The 25,111-nt window shown below is 48.0% G+C and overlaps 1 protein-coding gene across 1 annotated transcript in view; it reads right to left on the bottom strand.

Annotated features, from left to right (window-relative positions):
• The window catches only part of camsap3 (calmodulin regulated spectrin-associated protein family, member 3), a 199,679-nt gene that overhangs the window by 129,000 nt on the left and 45,568 nt on the right, over nt 1-25,111 (bottom strand). Inside the window, exon 2 of the mRNA XM_078234906.1 lies at nt 7,510-7,769. Coding sequence (XP_078091032.1) covers nt 7,510-7,769 — 260 coding nt within the window. The remainder of the gene's footprint in view (nt 1-7,509; nt 7,770-25,111) is intronic.

Genomic DNA, 25,111 nt, shown 5'->3' with positions numbered 1-25,111 from the left:
ATTCTGCACTCTCTCCTTTCCTTCTCCCCTATGTACTCTATGAATGGTCTGTATAGCGCGCAAGAAACAATACTTTTCACCGTATCCCAATACATGTGACAATAAATCAAATGCTGCCCAATAACTAGCATGAACCAAGATAAAGCACAGTATTCTTGTCATTTCTAATCTTCATTAGTATGTTAAGACAGGAATTAAAATATAAATATACAAGTGCGGGTTCCAGATAATTTTGTAATTACTTCCAGTTAAGATTCATATAAGGAAAGCCAGATGACGAAGTTTACTCTACATGGTGTTCTCCAAGTTACAGTTTGGCAAGACCCACTTGCCTCTTAAAGCTGTAGAGCTCCAAAAACAGATTCACAGCTCAGAATTTCACATTTTAAAAGCAGATAAAATTTTGATGCCTTCCATAAAATTTAAATCATTAACTTCCATTATTCCAGGATAGGTTTCTTAACGATCAGCATCGGCTTTGAATTCTAATTGATCTCACCTCAAACCTTAAGCACAAGAGATAAATGAAAGGGCATCATGGTGGCACAGTGGTTAGCACTGCTGCCCATCAGTGCCAGGGATCCGGGTTCGATTCCGACCTCGGGTCACTGGCTGTGTGGAGTTTGCACGTTCTCCCCGTGTCCACGTGGGTTTCCTCCCACAGTCCAAAGATGTGCAGGTTAGGTGGATTGGCCAGGCTAAATTGTTCCTTAGTGTCAGGGGATTGGCAGGGTAAATATGTGGAGTTACAGGAATAGGGCCTGGGTGGGATTGCTGTTGGTGCAGAGTCGATGGGCTGAATGGCCTCCTTCTGCACTGTCAGGATTCTCTAATTCTAAAGTTCAAGAACAAAAAAAGAGACCAGGCAAAAAATTGCCTGATCACAGCTTCCAGTCCCCAACACAAATAAATACTCCACACTGCCACTAACACCCCCCCACCCCACAAGAGGGGAGGCAATGGCCTTGTGGTATTGTCTGTAGACTATTAATCCAGAAACTCAGCTAATGTCCTGGGGACCCAGGTTCGAATCCCACCACAGCAGATGGTGGAATTGGAATTCGATAATAAATATCTGGAATGAAGAATCTACTGATGACCATGAAACCATTGTCAATTGTCAGAAAAACCCATCTGGTTCACCTATATCCTTTAGGGAAGGAAATCTGCCATTCTTACCTGGTCTGGCCTACATGTGACTCCAGAGCCACAGCAATGTGGTTGACTCTCAACTGCCCTCCAAGGCAACCAGCGACACCCATGTCCCACTCAAGACTTTAGATTGTGTTTTTCACATGATCAGGTGTCAAAGTACTTTCCAGCCAATGAGGCACATTCAAAGTGTTCTGTAGGAAGCAACTTTGCACACAGTAAGATCCCACCAACATGTCAACGATTGGATAATCAGCTTCTGAGCGTCATGCGAGGGAGTGGCCACTGTCTTCCAAACAGTGCCGCGGATATTTTAGGAATCGGAGGGTAGACGGAACCTGGGTTTAAAAGTCTGATTTGAGAGACAGCACCCGGGGCCACAGCAGGACATGTATGATCATACCTGGGTTCATCCTGGCCAGTGCAGTCACTGGCTCCTCCACCTCTGGCCAGCGCGGTACTGAGGGGGTGCTGCAGTCTTGGGGAGGTGCCGTCTTTCAAATGAGACGTTAAGTCTGACCCCGTCTGGTCCGGAAAGCTCCCTCGACAATATTTAGAAGGCCGTTGTGTCTACTCAGCCATTCAATCGTAGGCTGGTAAGTTTCTCAACCCCATTCTCCCGCCTTTTCCCCGTAGCCTTTGATCCCCTTACCAGTCAAGAACCTATCTTCCTCGGCCTTAAAGACACTCAGTGACCCCGGCCTCCACAGCTTTCTGCGGCAATGAATTCCACACATTCATCACCCTCTGGCTGAAGAAATTCCTCCTCATCTCTGTTCTAAAAGGGTCGTCCCTTCAGCCCGAGGTTGTGCCCTCTGGTTCCTGTCTCCGACTAATGGAAACATCTTCCCCACGTCCACTCTATCCGGGCCTTTCAGTATTCTGTAAGTTTCAATGAGATTTCCCCCTCATCCTTCTGAACTCCATCGAGTACAGACCCAGAGTCCTCAAACGTTACTCATACATCATTCCCAGGATCATTCTTGTGAACCTCCTCTGGACCCCCTCCAAGGCCAGCACATCCTTCCTTAGATACGGGGCCCAAAATTGCTCACAATATTCCAAACGTGGTCTGACCAGAGCCTCAGCAGTGCATCCCTGCTTTTGTATTCTAGTCATCTTGAAATGAATGATAAATGAGAGGTTCTCTTCTGCTTCCCTCTCCTTTCCATTCACTGGGGACAGTCCAGCTCTGCTGCTCCCTCTCAGGCTCCTGTTCTCTGCGGTGACGTGTTGTAAAATAACTAGAACACAATCTATGTCAGAACTCCTGAGCGAGAGGCACTGACAGCTGGTGTACATTCTGTACACGGGTCAGTGATTCCTTTGGCTGGAACTACACTGTTCAGCATATTGTCTCAGACACAAGAAATATAATACTTCAATTCAATCTGAACACCACAAACATCCACTCCCTCCACCTCCGACGCTCAGCAGCAGCAGTGTGTACCATCCACGTACAATCCTACAGTGCAGGAGGAGGCCATTTGGCCCATTGCACCAACCACAATCCCACCCAGGCCCCATCACCATAACCCCATGCATTTAGGCCCCGTGGCACTAAGGGGCAATTTAGCAATGGCCAATCCACCTAACCCGCACATCTTTGGACTGTGGGAGGAAACTGGAACACCCGGAGGAAACCCACACAGACATGGGGAGAATGTGCAGACTCCGCACAGACAGTGACCCAAGCCGGGAATCGAACCCAGGTCCCTGGTGCTATGAGGCAGCAGTGCTAACCACTGTGCCACATCCACAAGATGCACTGCAGCAATTCACCAAAGATCCTTAGACAGCACCTTCCAAAACCACAACCACTTCCATCTAGAAGGTCAAGGGCAGCAGATACATGGGAACACCGCCACCTGCAAGTTCCCCTCCAAACCACTCACCTTCCTGACTTGGAAATGTATCGACCGTCCCTTGGCAGTCACTGGGTCAAAATCCTGGAATTCCCTTCCCAACAGCATTGTGGGTCAACCCACAGCGTGCATTTGACATTCGAGTTCTCTTTCTTCAAGAAAGCAGCTCACCACCACCTTCTCAAGGGGCAACTAGGGATGGGCAATAAATGCTGGCCCTGCCAGCGATGCCCATGTCCCACGAATGAATAAAACAATTGATTCTGTATTTGCCTGGCCGGGTCTCAAATCGCACAATTAATAACCTTTTTCAAAAGTCAACTCCACATTAGATTCACTGATCCTCGCAAATCAACTGTCAGAAACATTAAGACTTAAATCGAACATAGTTTCCAACACACCCTAACATTCATACAACTCTCCTGATCCAGAATCTGTGGTGGCGCCTCTTGAAGCCAGAATGCTCCGAAAACAGGTTCACAGCTCTAAACTGGAGAGCTTAAAACCCTATAAAAAGTGTTAATGCATTCCATAAAATTTAAATAATTAACTTCCATTATTACGGGATAGGCTTCTTGGGAATCGGGATCAACTTGGGAGTTCTACTTCAGGATTCTCTTAAGGTTAACTTGCAAGTTGAGTTGGTAAAAGTTTATTTATTAGTGTCACAAGTAGGCTTACACTCTCACTGCAATGAAGTTACTGTGAAAATTCCCTCATCACCACAGTCCGGCGCCTGTTCGGGTACACCGAGGGAGAATTTAGCATGGCCAATGCATCCTAACCAGCACGTCTTTCGGACTGTGGGAGGAAACCTGACCATCTGGAAGAAACCTACGCAGACACAGTGCAGACTCCACACAGACAGTGACGCAAACCAGGAACTGAACCCGGGTCCCTGGCGCGGTGAGCCAGCAGTGCTAACCACTATGCAATTAGGAAGGCAAATGCAATGTTAGCATTCATTTTGAGAAGACTAGAATACAAAAGCAGGGATGTACTACTGAGGCTTTACAAGGCTCCAGTCAGACCACATTTGGAATATTGAGAGCAATTTTGGGTCCCATATCTAAGGAAGGATGTGCTGGCCTTGGAAAGAGTCCAGAGGAGGTTCACAAGAATGATCCCGGGGGATGAAAGGCTTGACATATGAGGAATGTTTGAGGACTCTGGGTCTGTACTCGATGGAGTTTAGAAGGATGAGGGGGGAATCTCATTGAAACTTACAGAATACTGAGACGCCTGGATAGGGTGGACGTGGGGAAGATGTTTCCATTAGAGGGAGAGACTAGAATCCGAGGACACAGCCTCAGAGTAAAGTGACGACCCTTTAGAACAGAGATGGAGGAATTCTTTCAGCCAGACGGTGGTGAATCTATGGAACTCTTTGCCGCAGAAGGCTGTGGAGGCCAGGTCATTGAGTGTATTTAAGACAAAGATAGATAGACTCTTGATTGGGAAGGGGATCAAAGGTTATTGGGAAAAGGCGGGAGAATGGGGCTGAGAAACAGATCAGCCATGATCGAATGGTGGAGCAGACGTGATTGACCGAATGGCCTAATTCTGCTCCTGTGTCTTCTGGAGAGCACATTTCCACTCCATCTGACGAAGGAGCAGTGCTCCGAAAGCTTATGGTATTTGCTACCAAATAAACCTGTTGGACTTTAACCTGGTGTTGTGAGATTTCTTACCGTGTTCACCCCAGTCCAACGCCGGCATCTCCACATCATGGCTTCTGGTCTTTGACAGGTATGCTTACACTACAATTGCACTGCGGCTTCGAGGCTGCCCAGGTACAGCTGCACACCCAACCCGACAGCATTGCGAACCAACCATCAGATTAAAGCCTACCCAACAGCAAGGCAAACATGGGAGATATAGCTTGTATGTTTGTCCTGTCCATTGGCGTGGTCTCTTCATGGATCCCATTAGCCTGCCAACACCAGAGCACCCCCCCTCCGATAAAACTCAACACCCAACTACACACCCACTCCGTGATGAACCATCGTTGGTTCCCACTAGATAGTACTGAGCCAGGGTCTGGCCAGTACTACAAGTATGTATATATGTTGCTGTTGGGGTTAGGGATGGGTTGTTCTACTTGTTGCTGTTGGGGTTAGGGTTGGGCTGTTACACCTTGTATTATAGTTATTGTGGTACATCCCAGTCGGGCTCCGCCTCCTGAGAGAGGTATAAAGGTCTCTGCTCTGTCTGGGACCCCTCAGTCTGGGATCGTGTATATAATTAGTAGCTGCATTGTTACAGCAAATAAAAGCCTTTATTTCCTGAGCTTCTCAAGCCTCGTGTGTGATAACGCGCATCACTCCCGCAAATAAACAAATCTGTTAACACAAGTTAAATGCGAGCGTATCTGTGGCCCCCTGCAAATCCCAGAGTGCGACATGACATAAAATATTTTAAAAATCATCGCAGACAAATCACTTAAACAATTTCCATCACCCTTGACGATCAGCCATCCCATCAGGCACCTGCTGTCAACCATCGCACACACAGCTGTTACCCCCCCCCCAAACCTGTCACGTGACCTACAATCCTCCAAGAGGAACTGAAGTCACGGACTTTCAAAAAGGATCAGACAGGGGAAGAAATAAGATGTTGCACGGTGATTGTATTTTGGTCCAATTACTGAGCTGACTTGCAGACTGGTTGCTAAACACTAGAGGGGCCCCTCCAACAATGGGAGCCAAAAGGAAAGACACTTCAGGATCTTGGAAATAAAAGCAGCCAAGAGGAACCAAATCCGAGCACCGCATTCAGAGGAAAATCACGAGGGTGATTTCTCCTGATTTCTATCCTGTTGGAAAGCCCAATTTTTTCCCCTCTTAGTTCGTGGGATGCGAGCGTCCCTGGGCTGGGCCAACATTTATTGCCCATCCCTGGAGGCAGTTGAGAGTCAACCACATTGGTGCGGCTCTGGAGTCACATGTAGGCCAGACCAGGTAAGAACGACAGATTTCCTTGACCAAAAGGGGCATTGATGAACCAGCTTTCTACGACAGTGCTTTCATGGTAAATCATTAAAGACTTTTAATTCCAGATTTTTTATTTTAAAATCGGATTCAAATTTCACCATCTGCCGTGGCGGGATTCGATCCTGGGTCCCCAGAACATTATCCTGGGTGTCTGGATTACTATGACAATGCCACAGTGCCACCTGCCTTCTTTATTGCCTTCAGTTTGTTATTTGATTGAAGGAGGAAAGAAGAAACTTAAGATAGACCGAAATTGGGAGATGTGGGAAAAAAAGTTAGAAAAATGGGAATTTTTTTTGCAAAGGACAGCATCCTCACCACACTAAGGTGCCCCACACTGTCAAACCTGTTGGACTTAAACCTGGTGTTGTTAGACTCCTTACTGTGTTTACCCCAGTCCCATGCCAGCATCTCCACATCATGACCGTATTGGCATACCAGTTTTTTTAATTCTTCCCGAGGATGTGGGTCGCTGGCAAGGCCCAAGTTGCCCATCCTCCAATTGACCTCGAATTGAGTGGCTGGTTAGAGCTTTGCAAAGGGCAGGTATTACATTAGAATCATACAGTGAGGAAGAGGCCTTTCGGCCCATCGAGTCCACACCGACACATTCGAAACACCTGAACTCTTACCTAATCACTGAGCATGGTTAGATTTCACAGAATCTCTACAGTGCAGAAGGAGCCCATTCGGCCCATCAACTCTTCACTGACCACAATCCCACCCAGGCCTATTCCCGCAACCCCACAGTAGCCAGTATAATTAAGGACCCCACGCATCCTGCACATTCTCTCTTCCACCTACTTCCTTCGGGAAAAAGATACCAAAGTCCGAGGTCACGTACCAACCGACTCAAGAACAGCTTCTTCCCTGCTGCCGTCAGACTTTTGAATGGACCTACCTCGCATTAAGTTGATCTTTCTCTACACCCTAGCTATGACTGTAACACTACATTCTGCACACTCTCCTTCTCTATGAACGGTATGCTTTGTCTGTATAGTGCACAAGAAATAATACTTTTCACTGTATACTAATGCATGTGACAATAATAAGTCAAATCTAATATCTATCCTGCTAATCCCCTGAAACTAGGGTCAATTTAGCATGGCCAATCCACCTAACCCGCACATCTTTGGACTGTGGGAGGAAACCGGAGCACCCGGAGGAAACCCACAAATTGATAGAGTTCTTATCAACAATAATATAAAGGGTTATGGGGATAGTGGATGGAAAAGACATTGAAGTGTCCAACCAGCCATGATTGGATTGAATGGTGAAGCAGGCTCAAATGGGCTGAATGGCCTACTTCTGTTGCTATGGGATACAAGGTGTTAGTTAACAATAGTGGTGGTACTCATGGACAGTGGGCTGGAGAACCTCAACTTAGAGCACAACCAGGTCCTCCACAGCAACGGACATGTCACAGGAACATGGGCCCAGCTTGCTAGTCTAACCCGAAGGAACCGGCAGCTTCTATCCGCACACTTTGAGAACCGTACCATTTTGATGGGCTTCTTCCGGAGGTCGGCGTCCGTCACCGCTGCCTCCTGGTCCTTCACCTGGAGACCCTTCCGTGACAGGGCCTGCAGGACGGCCACGTTGTCCTGAGGCAGGCCCACCTCATCGTGCGGCAAGGTCTGGCCGCAGACCCGGCAGTAGATGTCCGAGGAAAGCAGCAGGCGGATGACCGGGGGCTTGATGTGTTCCTGGTCATATTGGTCGGTGTAAAACGGCTCCCTCAGCTCATCCGGCACGTTCTCTGGAAAGAGGAAGGGACAAAAATAAACAAAACTAATAAACAACGCTTGTCCGGCAATAACCAATGTTTAGCTTCCTCCCTTCCACAAACATGGTCAAGTTGAAGATGGAAACTCCCCCCAAAAGGAGCTTCACTTACTAGTGAAAGAAAGTTAGCACATGTTGCGTCAGCTGCAGTGGGTAGCACCATGTTCTTGAAGTCAGAAGGTTGTGGGTTCAAGTCCCACTAGTGACTTGGTCACATAATCCTGGCCAGGTTTGTACTCCATGGAGTTTAGAAAGATAAGGGGGGAGAAAAAAAGATCTCATTGTAACCTACAGAATACAGAAAGGCCCGGATAGAGTGGACGTGGGGATGATGTTTCCATTAGTAGGAGATACTAGGATCTGAGGGCACAGCCTCAGAGTAAAGGGATGATCCTTTAGAACCGAGTTGAGGAGGAATTTCTTCAGCCAGAGGGTGGTGTATCGGTGGAATTCATTGCCACAGAGGGCTGTGGAGGTCAGGTCACTGCGGTGAAAAATTCCACAGATTCACCCAGAAGAAATTCCTCCTCATCTCTATTTGAAATGGGCGACCTCCTACTCTGAGGTGATGCTCTCTGGTCCTAGACTCTCCCACAAGGGGAAACAACCTCACAGCATCCATCCACTCAAGTCCTGGCCAATATTCACCTAGTGTGTTCAAGACAGAGATAGATAGGTCCTTGATTGGTAAGGGGATCAAAGGTTACAGGGATAAGGCGGGAGAATGGGGTTGAGAAACTTATCAGCAGTGATCGAATGGCGGAGCAGACTCGATGGGCCGAATGGCCTATACGCTGCTCCTATATCTTATGGTCTAACGCTCCCATGCAGTAGCGAGGAATAGCTATACTGTGGGAGATGTCGAGAGGTCAAAAGCCAAGATCATTCAATTGGGTGGGAACATCCCATGGCATTGATATGAAGAGGTACTGGGAAGCCCTTCCTTACATCTTGGCCATTCCCCCAAAATTGTAAGCAGGCTGCTTAGAGAACTATGCGGTCAGTCCCTTCAACGTGGCCGCACGTGTCTCCAAGAGAATGCTGGACAAGCACAGAATTTGATCACCGTGCGGCAGTCCTGGCCCATATTTATCCCCCAAACAATTCACAATAGACTCTGAGCATTACCTCATCGACATCAGCAACAGGAGGAGGGAGGCCACCATTGAGCAAAGGGCTTGGAAGAATGAGAGGCAACCTTATTGAAGCATAAAGCATTTTCTCGACAGGGTAGATAGATGTTGAGAGGTTGTTTCCCCTTGTAGGAGAATCTAGGACCAGAGAGCATCATCTCAGGAGTAAGCGGTCTCCCATTTCAGACAGAGATGGGGGGAGGAATTTCTTCTCTCAGAGGGGAGTGAATCTGTGGAACTCTTTCCCACAGAGGGCTGTCGAGGCTGGGTCGTTATGTATGTTCAAGGCGGAGATAGATTTTTAATCAGTAAGGGAATCGAGGGTTATGGGGATGATGCGCGATTAATTCACTCGGGAGGCTGGATCGTACCCGGGAAATAAAGGCTTTTATTAGTAACAAGAATGGAGCACACTGCTTAACAATACAATCCCAGACTAAAGGGTCACTAGGCAGTGCAGTGACCTTTAAACTCCTACAGGTAGGCGGAGCCAACCGGAGTGTACCACAGAACAATACCAACAGGTGGAACAGCCCAATCCTAACCCCAACAGTGACAACAGTAACATATCTACAAGTACCCATAGTGGTAACCATCTATGGTTCATCACAGGGGATAAGGTGGATTATCACATCAGGTCAGCTATCACTGTAGCTGTGACTGTAACACTACATTCTGCACGCTCTCCTTTCCTTCTCTATGAACGGTATGCTTTGTCTGTATAGCGCGCAAGGAACAATACTTTTCACTGTATGCTAATACATGTGACAATAATAAATCAAATCAAAAATCTCATACATCAGCGAGGAAGAACTGCACTGTGGGAGATGCCCCTTTCTGGGAGGGGGCACACGGAGGGAGGGGGGGCATGGAGGGAGAGGGCGCAGCTTCATTTTCAAACTGAACTTTCTCACGTGATAACAGGCAGCCACAGGAAAGGGAAGCTAAAGTTAAAGTTTATCTATTAGTCACAAGTAAGGCTGACATTAACACTGCAATGAAGTTACTGTGAAATTCCCCTAGTCGCTACACTCCAGCGCCTGTTCAGGTACACTGAGGGAGAATTTAGCACGGCCAATCCCCTAACCAGCACGTCTTTCGGACCGTGGGAGGAAACCGGAGCACCCGGAGGAAACCCACGCAGACACGGGGAGAACGTGCAGACTCCACACAGACAGTGGCCCAAGCTGGGAATTGAACCCGGGTCCCTGACGCGGAGAGGCAGCAGTGCTAACCACTGCACCACCCTGGTGCAGGAGCGGCACTGACATTACTCCTCAGCTGCTGATTCGGCTGTAGAGCGAGAGACAGGGAGGCGATGGCAAAATGGGGCAAGTTGTTGCATTCTGGAATCCGGCTCCAGAAAGGGAGGCAGATTAGACAGTAGCTTTCAAAAAGGGAATCGGATAAAAAGAAACTTAGAAGCAAAATACGTAACTGGGCTACATGCGGGGAGTGAGCCAAATAAGATAGAGCCATCGACACAAGGATGATGGGCCGAATGGGCTCCTTCTGTCCCTGCTGCATCAGTTAATGTTTAAAGCAGCAAACTCCTGAATAACTCTGCGGATAAACACAGAGCGAGCCAGGCAGGAGGAGATTGTTTCGGCGCAGTGGGCAGCATCCCTCGCAACCCCCCAGGTCTGAAGGTTGTGGGTTCGAGCCCCACTCCAGTCACTGGGCCCATTGTCGGAGTGCTGCACTGTCGGGGATTCCATCGATCATGGGAGATGTCAAACAGAGGTTACCGATCTCCCCCTCAGGCAGATAAATAATGACACGATTTCAAAGCTCTCCACCATGTCCTGGCCAATATTTATCCCTCACATCGACATCACTAAGAACAAGCGGTCTGTTCCTTATCTTGGTGCCGTTTATGGGAGCTTGCTGTGCACAAAATGGCTACCGACATTACAACAGTGACTGAACCTCAAGTGCTTCTATGGATGCAAAGTGCTTTGGGACCGAGGCCATTCCCCTTTCTCCGAGCTGCTTTGACAGCCCCCCGCCTTCTCCCTACAGAAGAGGGAAAGCAGATAGCTCACTACGTCCAACCGATGTCCAGTGAGCCTAACTGGTGATACTGCATGGGTGGCACAGTGGTTAGAACTGCTGCCTTACAGCACCAGGGACCCAGGTTCAATTCTGGTGACCGACTGACTACAGAGTCTGCACATTCTCCCCGTGTCTGCGTGGGTTTCCTCCAGGTGCTCAGATTTCCTCCCACAGTCCAAAAAGTTGCACGTTAGGTGGATAGGCTATGCTAAGTTACTCCTTCATGTGTAGTTGATAGGGATTAGCGGGGTAAATAGGGGGTAGGACTTGAGGGCAGGTAGGCCTGAATAAAGGATGCAGTTTCGGAGAGTGGGTGCAGACACAATGGGCCGAATGGCCTCTTTCTGCATTGTGGGCATTTTATGGTGATAGAATAGCATCCCTACAGTGCAGAAGGAGACCATTCAGCCCATCAAGTTTGCACCGACCACAATCCCACCCAGGCCCTATCCCTGCAACCCCATGCATTTACCCTAGCTAGTCCCCCTGACGCTAAGGGGCAATTTAGCATGTCCAATCCACCTAACCCGCACATCTTTCGGACTGTGGGAGGAAACCGGAGCACCCGGAGGAAACCCACGCAGACGTGCAGAGAATGTGCAAACTCCACACAAATAGTGACCCAAGCCAGGAATTGGACCTGGGTCCCTGGTGCTGATAGGCAGCTGTGCTAACCACTGTGCCACCCTTCAGGCTTTCCCCAATGTTGTGGCCACTTATCCCTCAAAAAACTAGAATGTGGCTTCTGGGTTCGTGGGAGCGTGCTGCATTTTATTCGTTTATTGGATGCGCCCAGTCGAGACCTTAAAGTTTTTAGTATCCAGATCACCTGTCCTGATCCCCCCATGCCGACACTATAGTTAAGAAAGCCCACCAATGCCTCTACTTTCTCAGGAGGCTAAGGAAATTTGGCATGTCCGCTACGACTCTCACCAACTTTTACAAATGCACCATAGAAAGCATTCTTTCTGGTTGTATCACAGCTTGGTCTGGGCTCCTGCTCTCCCCAAGACCGCAAGAAAGTACAAAAGGCCATGAATGAAGCCCAGTCCATCACACAAACCAGCCTCCCATCCATTGACTCTGTCTACACTTCCCGCTGCCTCGGCAAAGCAGCCGACATAATTAAGGATCCCACGCACCCCGGACATTCTCTCTTCCACCTTCTTCCGTCGGGAAAAAGATACAAAAGTCTGAGGTCACTTACCAACCGACTCAAGAACAGCTTCATCCCTGCGGCCATCAGACTTTTGAATGGACCTACCTTGCATTAAGTTGATCTTTCTCTACGCCCTAGCTATGACTGTAACACTACATTCTGCACCCTCTCCTTCTCCCCTATGTACTCTATGAATGGTATGTTTTGTCTGTATAACACGCAAGAAACAATACTTTTCACTGTATCCCAATACATGTGACAATAATAAATCAAACCATTTGTGGAAAAGAGTTCCAACCTTCAATTTGTCAAGAAGTGATTTCTCCCATTATCCCCACAAAAGGTACAATTAACATCTCCGGTTCCAAAGCCGGAAGTAAATCAGGACGCGAAACACAGAAATATCTCCAAGTGGGTCAGGAAAGGAAGGGACTGCCAGCAGAACAAAGCAGAGTTACTGCACTTCAAATTCTGAGAGTTTAATCACGATTCCATGATGATGGCGACTTTGGGGTGGGGGGGAAAAAGAGTGGGAGGATATTCTAGCTCTTTTTGCCGGCTGCGAACCCAGCCCCAAAACCATGGGTTTGCCAGTGCCAGGAGGAGGAGGCATGGGGGTGGGGGGGGTGGTGGAATCAATGGGAAATCCCATCAACAGAATCATGCTGAAACAGTGGTTAGCACTGCTGCCTCTCAGCGCCAGGGATCCAGGTTCGATTCCCAGCCTTGGGTCACTGTCTGTGTGGAGTCTGCACGTTCCCCCTGTGTCTGTGTGGGTTTCCTCCAGGTGCTCCGGTTTCCTCCCACTGTCCGAAAGACGTGCTGGTTAGGTGTATTGGCTGTGCTAAATTCTCCCTCAGTGTACCCAAACAGGCGCCGGAGTGTGGCGACTAGGGGATTTTCACAGTAACTTCATTGCAGTGTTAATGTAAGCCTACTTGTGACACTAATAAATAAACTTAAACTTTAAACACTCAGTCCCAGATCCATTATGTTGGAGCAGGCAACCACTGCCCGCTCCGGACAGCTACCCTGTGACTCCTGCTAGACAATGTGTGAGCATGTTTATTGGGCGAGAGCAGGTATGAGCTTGGTTGTGATGCCTCTACAGTGGAATGGCCTGCTAGCATTTACTATGATGAGAGTTAATACTTGCAAGAGAGGAGGACAAACACCTTGTGAGGGGAAAAAGCAGCGCATAATGGAAATTTAGCATGTCACATCATTCTGGTTGGACATATGTGAATATTAATAGCTTAATTTCTGTATCAACTCTAAGGTTAAGGGCGGCACGGTGGCACAGTGGTTAGCACTGCTGCCTCACAGCGCCAGGGACCCGGGTTCGATTCCCGACTTGGGTCACTGTGTGTGAAGTCTCCCACACATTCTCCCCGTGTCTGCGTGGGTTTCCTCCGGGTGCTCCGGTTTCCTCCCACATTCCGAAAGACGTGCTGGCATTGACGGTGCTAATTTCTCTGTGTACCTGAACAGGCTTATGTAGTGGCGACTAGGGGATTTTCACAGCAACTTCATTGCAGTGTTAATGCAAGTCTATTTGTGACACTAATAAATAAACTTAAACTTTAAACGCTCCCCATGTTATGTAGTGTTGAACTTTAACCTGGTGTTGTGAGACTTCTTACTGTGTTTACCCCAGTCCAACGCTGGTATCTCCACATCCCGAACAGGCGCCAGAGTGTGGTGACTCGGGGATTTTCACAGTAACTTCATTGCAGTGTTAATGTAAGCCTACTTGTGACACAAATAAATAAACTAACTTTAACGAAGGCTAGTGCCACCACACAAAGAGAGGACTCACTTTCAAAGGGGTTAATGATCAGTTAGCTAATCTTTGAGGCAAGATGCAGGGAAAACCGGTTTCAGAGATCTCAGCAAGTGGAGAGATTAGCAGCCAGGTCATTATCCACAGAGTCAATGTTATTTCAATGGAAAGATCTTTCCAATCCGTTAATGAGTAAACACGGGATCGGCACTTTATTCCTGGGTGGACAGGTTTTTTTTTAAAAAACAGACCTCCCAAACAGGTCTGTCAGCAGGAGGTCATAAAACCTTCCCCTAATACAAAACAAAGACCCAGCAAATCCAACAACCTCAAATGTTTACGGATTCAACATACTTCTGCTAGTTTAACGCTTAATTAGTCAACCTGAAATAGAAACAAAGTGAGGTCCTGTTCCCTTTTCCTTGTACTCCTCTAAATCCAAGGATATCAACATTTGGCATCCGTGATGTTAAGACTCTCAGTCCCACTTTCTCCCTCAAGAATATTCTACGAACAAAGCCAAAGCTACAACGTTTTGGCGTCAACAACTTTCTGTGGCAGTACGGCACTCATTATTGGGGTGGGGGTGGCGGGGGGGGGGGGGGGGGGTGGCACTGGCATAGTGGTACTTGTAATCCAGAGACTCAGGGTACAGATGCACCATAGAACGCATTCTTTCTGGTTGTGTCACAGCTTGGTATGGGCTCCTGCTCTGCCCAAGACCACAAGGAACTACAAAAGGTCGTGAAGGTAGCCCAATCCATCACGCAAACCAGCCTCCCATCCACTGACTGTCTACACTTCCCGCTGCCTCGGTAAAGCAGCCAGTATAATTAAGGACCCCCACGCACCCCGGACATTCTCTCTCCCACCTTCTTCCTTCGGGAAAAAGATACGAAAGTCTGAGGTCACGTACCAACCGACTCAAGAACAGCTTCTTCCCTGCTGCTGTCAGACTTTTGAATGGACCTAGAGTCATAGAGGTTTACAACATGGAAACTGGCCCTTCGGCCCAATTTGTCCATGCTGCCCTTTTATTTTTAAAACCCCCAAGCTAATCCCAATTGCCCGCATTTGGCCCATATCCCTCTATACCCATCATACCCATGTAACTATCTAAATGCTTTTTAAAAGATAAAATTGTACCCGCCTCTACTACCACCACCTCTGGACCTACCTTGCATTAAGTTGATCTTTCTCTACACCCTAGGTATGACTGTAACACTACATTCTGCACTCTCTCCTTCTCTATGAACGGTATGCTTTGTCTGTATAGTGCGCAAGAAACAATACTGTTCACTGTATACATGTGACAATAATAAATCAAATCACCTCAAGTACCCAGAGGCCTCCCACCCCTGCCCGAGCTAGAGAAAGAGCCCTGCCCACTGGAAAACATGGCAAGTTATGGAAAATCGGATTCATGTACAACCAAAACTTAATACAACAGTTTTCTGATTTAAGTGAAAGAATCTCAGCTCCGGACTAAAATCAACCAATCTCGGAGATCCCTCCAACTCCCACCAAAAAAAGGTAATGCAGCATCTTGGAAAGGGTGGCAACCAACAAGTGGAGGAACTAAAGAGCTATTTATCAACAAGGAATATAGGGGGTCACAGCTCGAGGATAAGGGGTAAACATTCGACAGGAATAGACAGAGTACAGGAAAGAGAGAGAGAATCTGGTGAACTGGAGCAATGACAATAATCTCTCCCTCACTGTCAGTAAAACAAAGGAGAGAGTCATCGACTTCAGGAAGCATAGTGGAGAACATGCCCCGTCGACATCAACATTCAAACCTTTCAGGACTGAGGTGAGGAGAAATTTCTTCACCCAGAGGGTGGTGAATGTGGGGAATTCACTCCCACAGAAAGTAGTTGAGGCCAAAACGTTGTGTGATTTCAAGAAGAAATTAGATATCGCTCTTGGGGCTAAAGGGATCAAGGGATATGGGGTAGGGGGGGGGGGGGGTTTCTATGGAGAGAGAGAGGGAGAAAGATGTTCCTGATAACTTTGACTCCAGTCTCCAGACTGGCTGGGAGAGCCCGAACTCAGCTCCAGGATTCACACGCTTCACCCAGATTGGCCGAACAGGTCACATGGCCCTCCGAAACCACACACCCCCCGCCCCCGCCCCCCCTCTCTTAGAGGCACTCGCTATCACAGGTAACCGCTTTTGAAAACCTGCAGCACTATCTAGTTCATCAGGACAGAGGATTTTGGAAGCGCTGGGCTCAATGGAAAGCTTCCATTGGATAGGAAGGATAGATCAGGTCCGGGAGTCGATAGGGTTAAACAGGAACAACTGGCGGAGCTCATGGGACACTGTCTGATTACAAAACACAAACTCATCACATTTCGGCAGGTGACAGGCACCAGCATTCACATGTGGAGCTTCCTCCTGTTTCCAATATCAAACACACCAGCGTAACCTTCAGGAGAACAAAAGGACAGATTCAGGGTTGTGACAACAGATCTTTGCTCACTTTAATCAACTCGAAGGCATCAATCTCCCGCATGAAAGCTTATTTGTGTCACAAGCAGGCTTACATTAACACTGCAATGAAGCTACTGTGAAAATCCCCTAGTCGCCACACTCCGGCGCCTGTTCGGGTACACCAAGGGAGAATTTAGCACGGCCAATACACCCTAACCAGCACGTCTTTTGGACTGTGGGAGGAAACCCACGCAGGACGGGGAGAATGTGCAGACTCCGCACAGACAGCGACCCAAGCCAGGAATCGAACTCAGGTCCCTGGCTCTGTGAGGCAGCAGTGCTAACCACTGTGCTGCCCCATAGGGCAGAAGGTTAAACACAAGCATACGGTCCCCTCTGCAGCAGCTCTGACGAAGGGTCATCCAGACTCGAAACGTTGGCTCTTTTCTCTCTCCACAGATGCTGTCAGACATGCTGAGATTTTCCAACATTTTCTGTTTTTCTTTCAGATTCCAGCACCTGCAGTATTTTGCTTTTATTTTATTATACTCTTTTTCATGCATGTTTCCTCAGGTGGCCTAGTGATATTATCACCAGACTATTAACCGCAGAAACCCAGCTAATACTCTGGGGATCCGGGTTCGAATCCCGCCCACTGCAGATGGTGGGATTTGAATTCAATTTTGTTTTTAAAATCTGGAATTAAGAATCTACTGATGACCGTGAAACCATTGTCGATTGTCGGAAAAACCCATCTGGTTCACTAATGTCCATTAGGGAAGGATATCTGCCTTCAATCAGACATAGGAGCAGATTTAGGTCACTCAGCCCATCGAGTCTGCTCCACTATTCAATCATGGCTGATATTTTTCCCATCCCCATTCTCCTGCCTTTTCCCCCATAACCCCCGATTAATCAAGAACCTATCTATCGGTCTTAAAGACACTCAATGACCTGCCCTCCACAGCCTTCTGTGGCAAAGAGTTCCATAAATTCACCACTCTCTGGCTGAAGAAATTCCTCCTCATCTCTGTTTTAAAGGATCGTCCCTTTAGCCTGAGGTTGTGCCCTCTGGTTCTAGTCTTTACTACTAGTGGAAACATTCTCTCCACGTCCACTCTATCCAGGCCTCGCAGTATCCTGTAAGTTTCAATAAGGTTCCCCCTCATCCTTCTAAACTCCACCGAGTACAAACCCAGAGTCCTCAACCGTTCCTCATACGACAAGCTCTTCATTCCAGGGATCATTCTGGTGAACCTCCTCTGGACCCTTTCCAAGGCCAGCACATCCCTTCCTTAGATACTGCTCACAATACTCCAAATGGGATCTGACCAGAGCCTTATACAGCCTCAGAAGTACATCCCTGCTCTTGTATTCTAGCCCTCTCGACATGAATGCTAACATTGCATTTGCCTTCCTAACCGCTGACTGAACCTGCACGTTAACCTTAAGAGAATCTTGAACAATGACTCCCAAGTCCCTTTGTGTTTCTGATTTCCGAAGCATTTCTCCATTTAGAAAATAGTCTATGCTGCCATTCCCCCTTCCCAAGTGCATAACCTCACACTTTTCCACATTGTATTCCATCTGCCACTTCTTTGCCCACTTTCCTAACCTGTCCAAGTCCTTCTGCAGCCCCCCTGCTTCCTCAATACTACCTGTCCCTCTACATATCTTTGTATCATCTGCAAACTTAGCAACAGTTCCTTCCTCCAAATCCTTACCCGGTCAGGCCTACATGTGACTCCAGAGCCACAGCAATGTGGGTGACTCTCAACTGTACTTGGGCAACTAGGGATGGGGAATAAATGCTGGCCCAGCCAGCGACGCCCATTTCCCATGAATTTTTAAAAAAAATTAACAGTGCTGTCCTTTATTTAATCAAATTTCCAATGGCGTTGGTGGGATTTGAACCCCGGATTTCTAGCCCAGTAACCACTCCCCTACTGCACCCCAGAGTAATTAAAGGGTTACAATAGCGTCTTCGCTTTCTAAATAAATGATCCCGAGAAACATTGTGAAGAACAGAACAGAGGTCAGACTGGGTGTTCGAGCCAATATTTATATCTCATCACAGATGAAGGGAGACCTCGTGGCGCAGTAGGTTAGCGCCCCTGCCTCGGAGCCAGAATCTCAGAGTTCAAATCCCACGCCGGGACTGACGGCCAAGGAAAGTGCGTTCATAACGCGGCCAAACAGGTTGAGAGTGTCAACCTACAAAATCCTTCCAAACGCGCCAATGGTTGGCGGTAAGAGCGGGAGAGACTTTTGGCCATGCTCGATATGGAGCGATGGCCCCTCAAGCTAGAAGCCCCGGGCGACAGACTAGCAGGATTGGTCTAAGAACAAGCTCGCTCTGGGAACAGAGGTGTGGGAAAGACAAAAGAAAAAAAAAATCTGCTCCATTATCACATTGCTGCGGTGCCAACTCGTAATTCACAAAAAACAGAAAATGAGAGAGTGCGAACGAGAATACAAGAGAACGGGCGAGAGAGCACGAGAGAGAGAGAGAACGAGAGAGCACGAGAGAGAGAGAGAACGAGAGAGCACGAGAGAGAGCAAGAGAGAAAGAGCGGCAAGCAAGGGCAACAGCCCTGATCACTTGATACATGTGAAGGTGCATTTGAATAGGGGTAGTAACCAGCCCTCGAAAAGGCAACAAAAATTCCTTACTCCCCCAAACATAGTAACACGCCAACGCAACTTCACACACCGCCTTTAAAACAGAACGCACCCGTGAGCGAGGACAGAGTGGCCAATGGCAGCCCTTAGTGGACCCTCGGGTACACTGGCGCAGTGGGTATGTTACTAGGCTGGCGTTCAAATTACAACCAAGGCATCCCAAATTCAACAAATCCAAAACTAAATTGGTAGCCTCGTGGTCCTGTCGGATTTTGATGAAATTTTGGGGGAGGGGGTGGGGGGGGAAATGAAAGAGAGGGGAGGAACTGTGTAATTCTTGAAGAATAAAGCCTCAAAGTACAAGAACGGCCTGGAATTACCATTTTCAAAAAAAGAAATGGCCCCGACTGCACTCTCCAAGATGAAACACAGAAGACCACACATCCGTCAGTTTAAATCTTCAAGATCCGTGTGCAAAGCTTTGCAAATTAATTGCCCAGGGTTCAGAGTAAAGAAAATAGTATAATTTATGCTCATCTGGGCTCCCCAGAGAAAGGGATCTTTCAGAACGAGATTATTTAAGCTTCCAGTCGACACAAAGCAGTAGCTTGGAAGATCTTCGCCTTCCTGTTAATGGTGACTTGTCGGGTGGATGATACCAGTCAGGAGGAGTGAAGACAGGAAAGTGTAACAAAAGTAAAATCCCCGGTTGCCCATCACTGGGGCAAGTCTCCAGGTTACATTATTGAATACAAAACAACTCTTTGCTGCCCAATGTTCCAATTTCGGCAAATCGCCCCGTATAATGTGTATCAAACATGGGATGACAGCAATACAATTCTAAAAAAAGGAGTGCAGGGATATTGGGGTGGCACAGTGGTTAGCACAGCTGCCTCACAGTGCCAGAGACCTGGGTTCGATGCCCGGCTTGGGTTACTGTGTGGGGAATTTGTACATTCTCCCCGTGTCTGCGTGGGTTTCCTCGGGTGCTCCGGTTTCCTCCCACAGTCCGAAAGATGTATGGATTAGCCGTGCTAAATTGCCCCTTAGTGTCAGGTGGACTAGCTAGGGTCAATGCATGGGGTTATGGGGATAGGGCCTGAGTGGGATTGTTGTTGGTGCAGACTTGATGGACCGAATGGCCTCCTTCTGCACTCTCGGGATTCTATGAACCAGGAGGGTAGTCAGGACCCAGGTTTTAATATCTCATACGAAAGAGGGCATCACAGACAGTGCAGCATTCCCTCAGCACTGCCGTGAAGTATCTAGATGGAGCTTAGCCAGATGGAAGGAGACGCAACCTCGTGACTTGGGGGCAAGTCTACACTGGGTGAGGCACTGGGGCACTGGGCTACGTACCCACCAAACCATTGGCAGCATGAGTTTTCCAACTGCAATTGTTACAATGCCATCAATTCCCTGGGCGCCATGTTTTTGATTTGATTTATTATTACATGTATTAACAGTGGAAAGTATTGTTTCTTGCGTGCTATACAAAGTATACTGTTCATAGAGAAGGAAACGAGAGACTGCAGAATGTAGTGTTACAGTCATAGAAACATAGAAAAACTACAGCACAAAACAGGCCCTTCGGCCCCACAAGTTGTGCCGAACATATCCCTACCTTTTAGGCCATAGAAATATAGAAAGGTCATAGCTAGGGTGCAGAGAAAGATCAACTTAATGCGAGGCAGGTCCATTCAAAAATCTGACAGCAGCAGGGAAGAAGCTGTTGAGTCGGTTGGTATGTGACCCAGACTTTTGAATCTTTTTCCCCTTGGAAAAAGATGGAAGAGTGTATGTGCAGGATGCGTGTTCCGTGATTATGCTGGCTGCTTTGCCGAGGCAGCGGGAAGTGTAAACAGTCAATGGGAGGCTTGTTTGCGTGATGGATTGGGCTACGTTGACGACCTTTTGTAGTTCCTTCCAAAACTATTAAATGCCTAGTACCCAGTAAGCAATCCGTCACCACCAATCGGGCCATTGGCCTCTGAACAGGTTGCTTTAGGAATTCTGCTTGTTCCAGAGAGCTTGTCGCTACTGTAATGCAGATAGAAGCCAAGGTGGAGACACAATTCCCCACAGGGCATTCCTGAGATATGCTGTCCAGTATACACAAGGGCCCAGCCCAAACATATTGACGTGGCTCTCTCGAAAACAAACCTCCCATTCAACACACCTCCCTTCCTCGATACTACAGCCAGAGTACAATAGCCTTGTTTGTTGGCCCAACGTACACAGATCAAGGCCAAAGCAAACGGTGAAGCCTACATGAATCAGTTACTGCCTGACATCTGGAGACCAGAAGAAGAAGAAGAAAATGCTGCTAGGGGCTGATTCAGCTGCCAAGCGATACAAGAGTTACTTACACTCCGAGCACTCAAACTTGAGATTGAAGTAGACTGATTAATGATAGGCTACACCAGCACAGATATCCAGACAGGGAAATAACCCTTTCCTGCAACTCTCACACTTTTCTCAAATGGGATGATAGTAAAGTGGCAATGTTACCAGACTAGCATTCCAAAAGCCTAATCATAGAATAGAATAGATCGTGCAAGCCCGACAGTGCAGGAGGCCATTCAGCCCATCGAATTGGCACTGACTCTCTGAAACAGCATTTAATGCAGGACCTAACCCCATGTATTTTAACCCTTAACCTACACATCTTTGGACACTAAGAGGCAATTTAGAACAGCCAATCCACCTAACCTGCACATCTTTGGACGCAGGGTCAACTTAGCATGGCCAATCCACCTCACCTACACATCTTTGGACGCAGGGTCAACTTAGCATGGCCAATCCACCTCACCTACACATCTTTGGACGCAGGGTCAACTTAGCATGGCCAATCCACCTCACCTACACATCTTTGGACGCAGGGTCAACTTAGCACGGCCAATCCACCTCACCTACACATCTTTGGACTGCGGGAGGAAACCGGAGCACCCGGAGGAAAAACCCACGCAGAAACGGGGAAAGCGTGCAAACTCCACACAGTCACCTGAGGCTGGAATCGAACCTGGGTCCCTGATGCTGTGAGGCAGCAGCGCCGCCATGTTGCTCTAATGCTTCGAAGACCCAAGTTCAAATCCTGCCACAGAAGCACACGTTAGTCAAATTCAAGTAATTAAGTAAATCGGGAATAAAGAGCGAGTCTCATTGATAATCATGAGACGGTGGGAAAAACCCATCTGGTTTACCAATGTCCTTTAGGGAAGGAAATCTGCCGTCCTTACCCGGTCTGGCCTACATGTGACTCCAGAGCCACAGCAATCTGGTTGACTCTCAACTGCCCTCTGAAATGGCCCACAAGCCAATCAGTTGAATTCAACTGCTACAAGAAGCAGTGTGCGCACGTCTACACCACAGACTGCCCCATTTCAAAACCAAATCCCAATTAGGAACAGGGCAATCAATGATAGCTTTGTCTGCAAACCAAGTCCAATAGAATCCCTGGGAGTGCAGAAGAGGCCATTCGCCCCATCAAGTCTGCACCGACTCTGACAGAGAATCTCACCCAGGCCCTCCCGCCCGCTCTATCCCTGTAACCCCACACATTTCCCATGGCTAATCCATCTAAATATCTTCGGACACGAAGCGACAACTTAGCGCGACCAATCCACCTATTTTTTTTTTATTGGTGTCACAAGTTGGTGGCACAGTGGTTAGCACTGCTGCCTCACAGCGCCAGGGACTTGGGTTCGATTCCCGGCTTGGGTCACTGTCTGTGTGGAGTTTGCACATTCTCCCTGTGTCTGCGTGGGTTTCCTCCGGGTGCTCCGGTTTCCTCCCACAGTCCAAAGATGTGCGGGTTAGGTGGATTGGCCATGCTAAATTGCCCCTTAGTGTCAGGGGGACTAGCTAGGGTAAATGCATGGGGTTATGGGGATAGGGCCTGGGTGGGATTGTAATCGGTGCAGACTCGATGGGCCAAATGGTCTCCTACACTGTAGGATTCTATGAGCTAGGTAGGCTTACATTAATACTGCAATGAAGTTATTGTGAAAATCACCTAGTCGCCACACTCTGGCGCCTGTACTTAAAGCCCCTGATTTTGGGGGGGGGGGGGGTTGAATTTGATGATCAGCAATGATCAAAATGAATGGTGGAGCAGGCTCGAAGGGCTGAACTGGTTAATTATTCAATCCCTACATTAAGAAAGGTCCATTACCACATAGCTCCAGGAGGATCAAAGGATGATGAGTTCAGATGTTAACATCGGGTCATGGGTCAAGAGGGAGGACCAATGACCCCATATTAACTCGTGTAAACAAAGTGAATAGTCTGTTACTACAGAACAGTATGACATGAGGCCATTCAGCCCATTGAGTCTGTACCTAAACAAAGTCGTGGATTAATACATTTATGATGTTGAATTATTTGAATTTCAAACATAAAATATAGCAGTCTGGTGACATACAGACCCCACATGGGGTTTCCATGGTTATTGGACCTTTTCGTACGCCGCCTGTACTTGCTCTACACACAGTTAACACGTGTTGTGTCAGCTGCAGTCAGTGGGTAGCACACATGCCCTTGAAATCAGAAGGTTGTGGGTTCAAGTCCCACTAGTGACTTGGTCACATAATCCAGGCCAGCTCTGTACTCTGTGGAGTTTAGAAGGATGAAGGGGGAGGAATCTCATTGAAACTTACAGAATACCGAAAGGCCTGGACAGAGTGGACGTGGGGAAGATGTTTCCATTAGTCAGAGCGACAAGGATCCGAGGGTACGGCCTCAGAGTAAAGGGACGACCCTTTAGAATCGAGATGAGGAGGAATTTCTTCAGCCAGAGGGTGGTGAATGTGTGGAATTCATTGCCACAGAAGGCTGTGTAGGCCGGTTCATTGAGTGTAATTAAGACAGAGATAGATGGGTTCTTGATTGGCAAGGGGATCAAGGGTTACGGGGAAAAAGGAATGGGGCTGAGAAACATCAGCCATGATTGAATGACGGAGCAGACTCGATGGGCCGAATGGCCTAATTCTGCTGCTGTATTTTATGGTCTTTCTCCACATTTGTACAAGGTGCGAATCCAATTCTCTTCTGAATTCTGAAAAGTCTGACGGCAGCAGGGAAGAAGCTGTTCTTGAGTCGGTTGGTGACCTCAGACCTTTGTATCTTTTTCCCGACGGAAGAAGGTGGAAGAGAGAATGTCCGGAGTGCGTGGGATTCTTAATTATGCTGGCTGCTTTGCCGAGGCAGTGGGAAGTGTAGACAGAGTCAATGGATGGGAGGCTGGTTTGCGTGATGGATTGGGCTACATTCACAACCTTTTATAATTTCTTGCGGTCTTGGGCAGAGGAGATGGCAGGAATGGGGTAGTTTCCTAGTCAGCTAGACACACTGACAGAGGGTGAATTTTCCCATCGCGTCTGCCATGGGAATCGTAGCGGGCAGGTGTGTGTGGGGGTGGGGGGGGGGGCGGATCATGCAAGGTCCATTACCTTAGGTGGGATTTTCGGGCAAGTGCGGCCGTAGAATCGCTCCCAGTGAGTGGTTGAGGTCTGGAATGCGCTGCTTGGAAGTGTGGGAGTGACAGGTTCGAGACATTCAAGAAGGTATTAGACGATGATTTGAATAGAAACAATGTGCAGGGGGTACGGGGGAAAGGCAGGGGAATGGCACTAAGCCATGATGCTCGTTTGGAGAACCAGTGCAGGCACGACATGCCAAAATCATTTATGGGACATGGGCGTTGCTGGCTGGCCAGCATTTATTGATGTGGAGATGCCGGCGTTGGACTGGGGTAAACACAGTAAGAGTTTTAACAACACCAGGTTAAAGTCCAACAGGTTTATTTGGTAGCAAATACCATTAGCTTTCGGAGCGCTGCTCCTTCGTCAGATGGAGTGGAAATCTGCTCAAACAGGAGAGCAGATTTCCACTCCATCTGACAAAGGAGCTGTGCTCCAAATGCTAATGGTATTTGCTACCAAATAAACCTGTTGGACCTTTACCTGGTGTTGTTAAAACTCTTACAGCATTTATTGCCCATCCCTAGTTGCCCGAGGGCAGTTGAGAGTCAACCACATTGCTGTGGCTCTGGAGTCACATGTACTAACTGTCCTGGCTGGAGACAATACACATCTCTAACCTGTGCTTAACCCTCTCTCCACTCACA

This window comes from Mustelus asterias, chromosome 19, assembly GCF_964213995.1.
Source record: "Mustelus asterias chromosome 19, sMusAst1.hap1.1, whole genome shotgun sequence".
NCBI lineage: Eukaryota > Metazoa > Chordata > Chondrichthyes > Carcharhiniformes > Triakidae > Mustelus > Mustelus asterias.
This window is presented reverse-complemented; position numbering and strand designations above follow the sequence as displayed.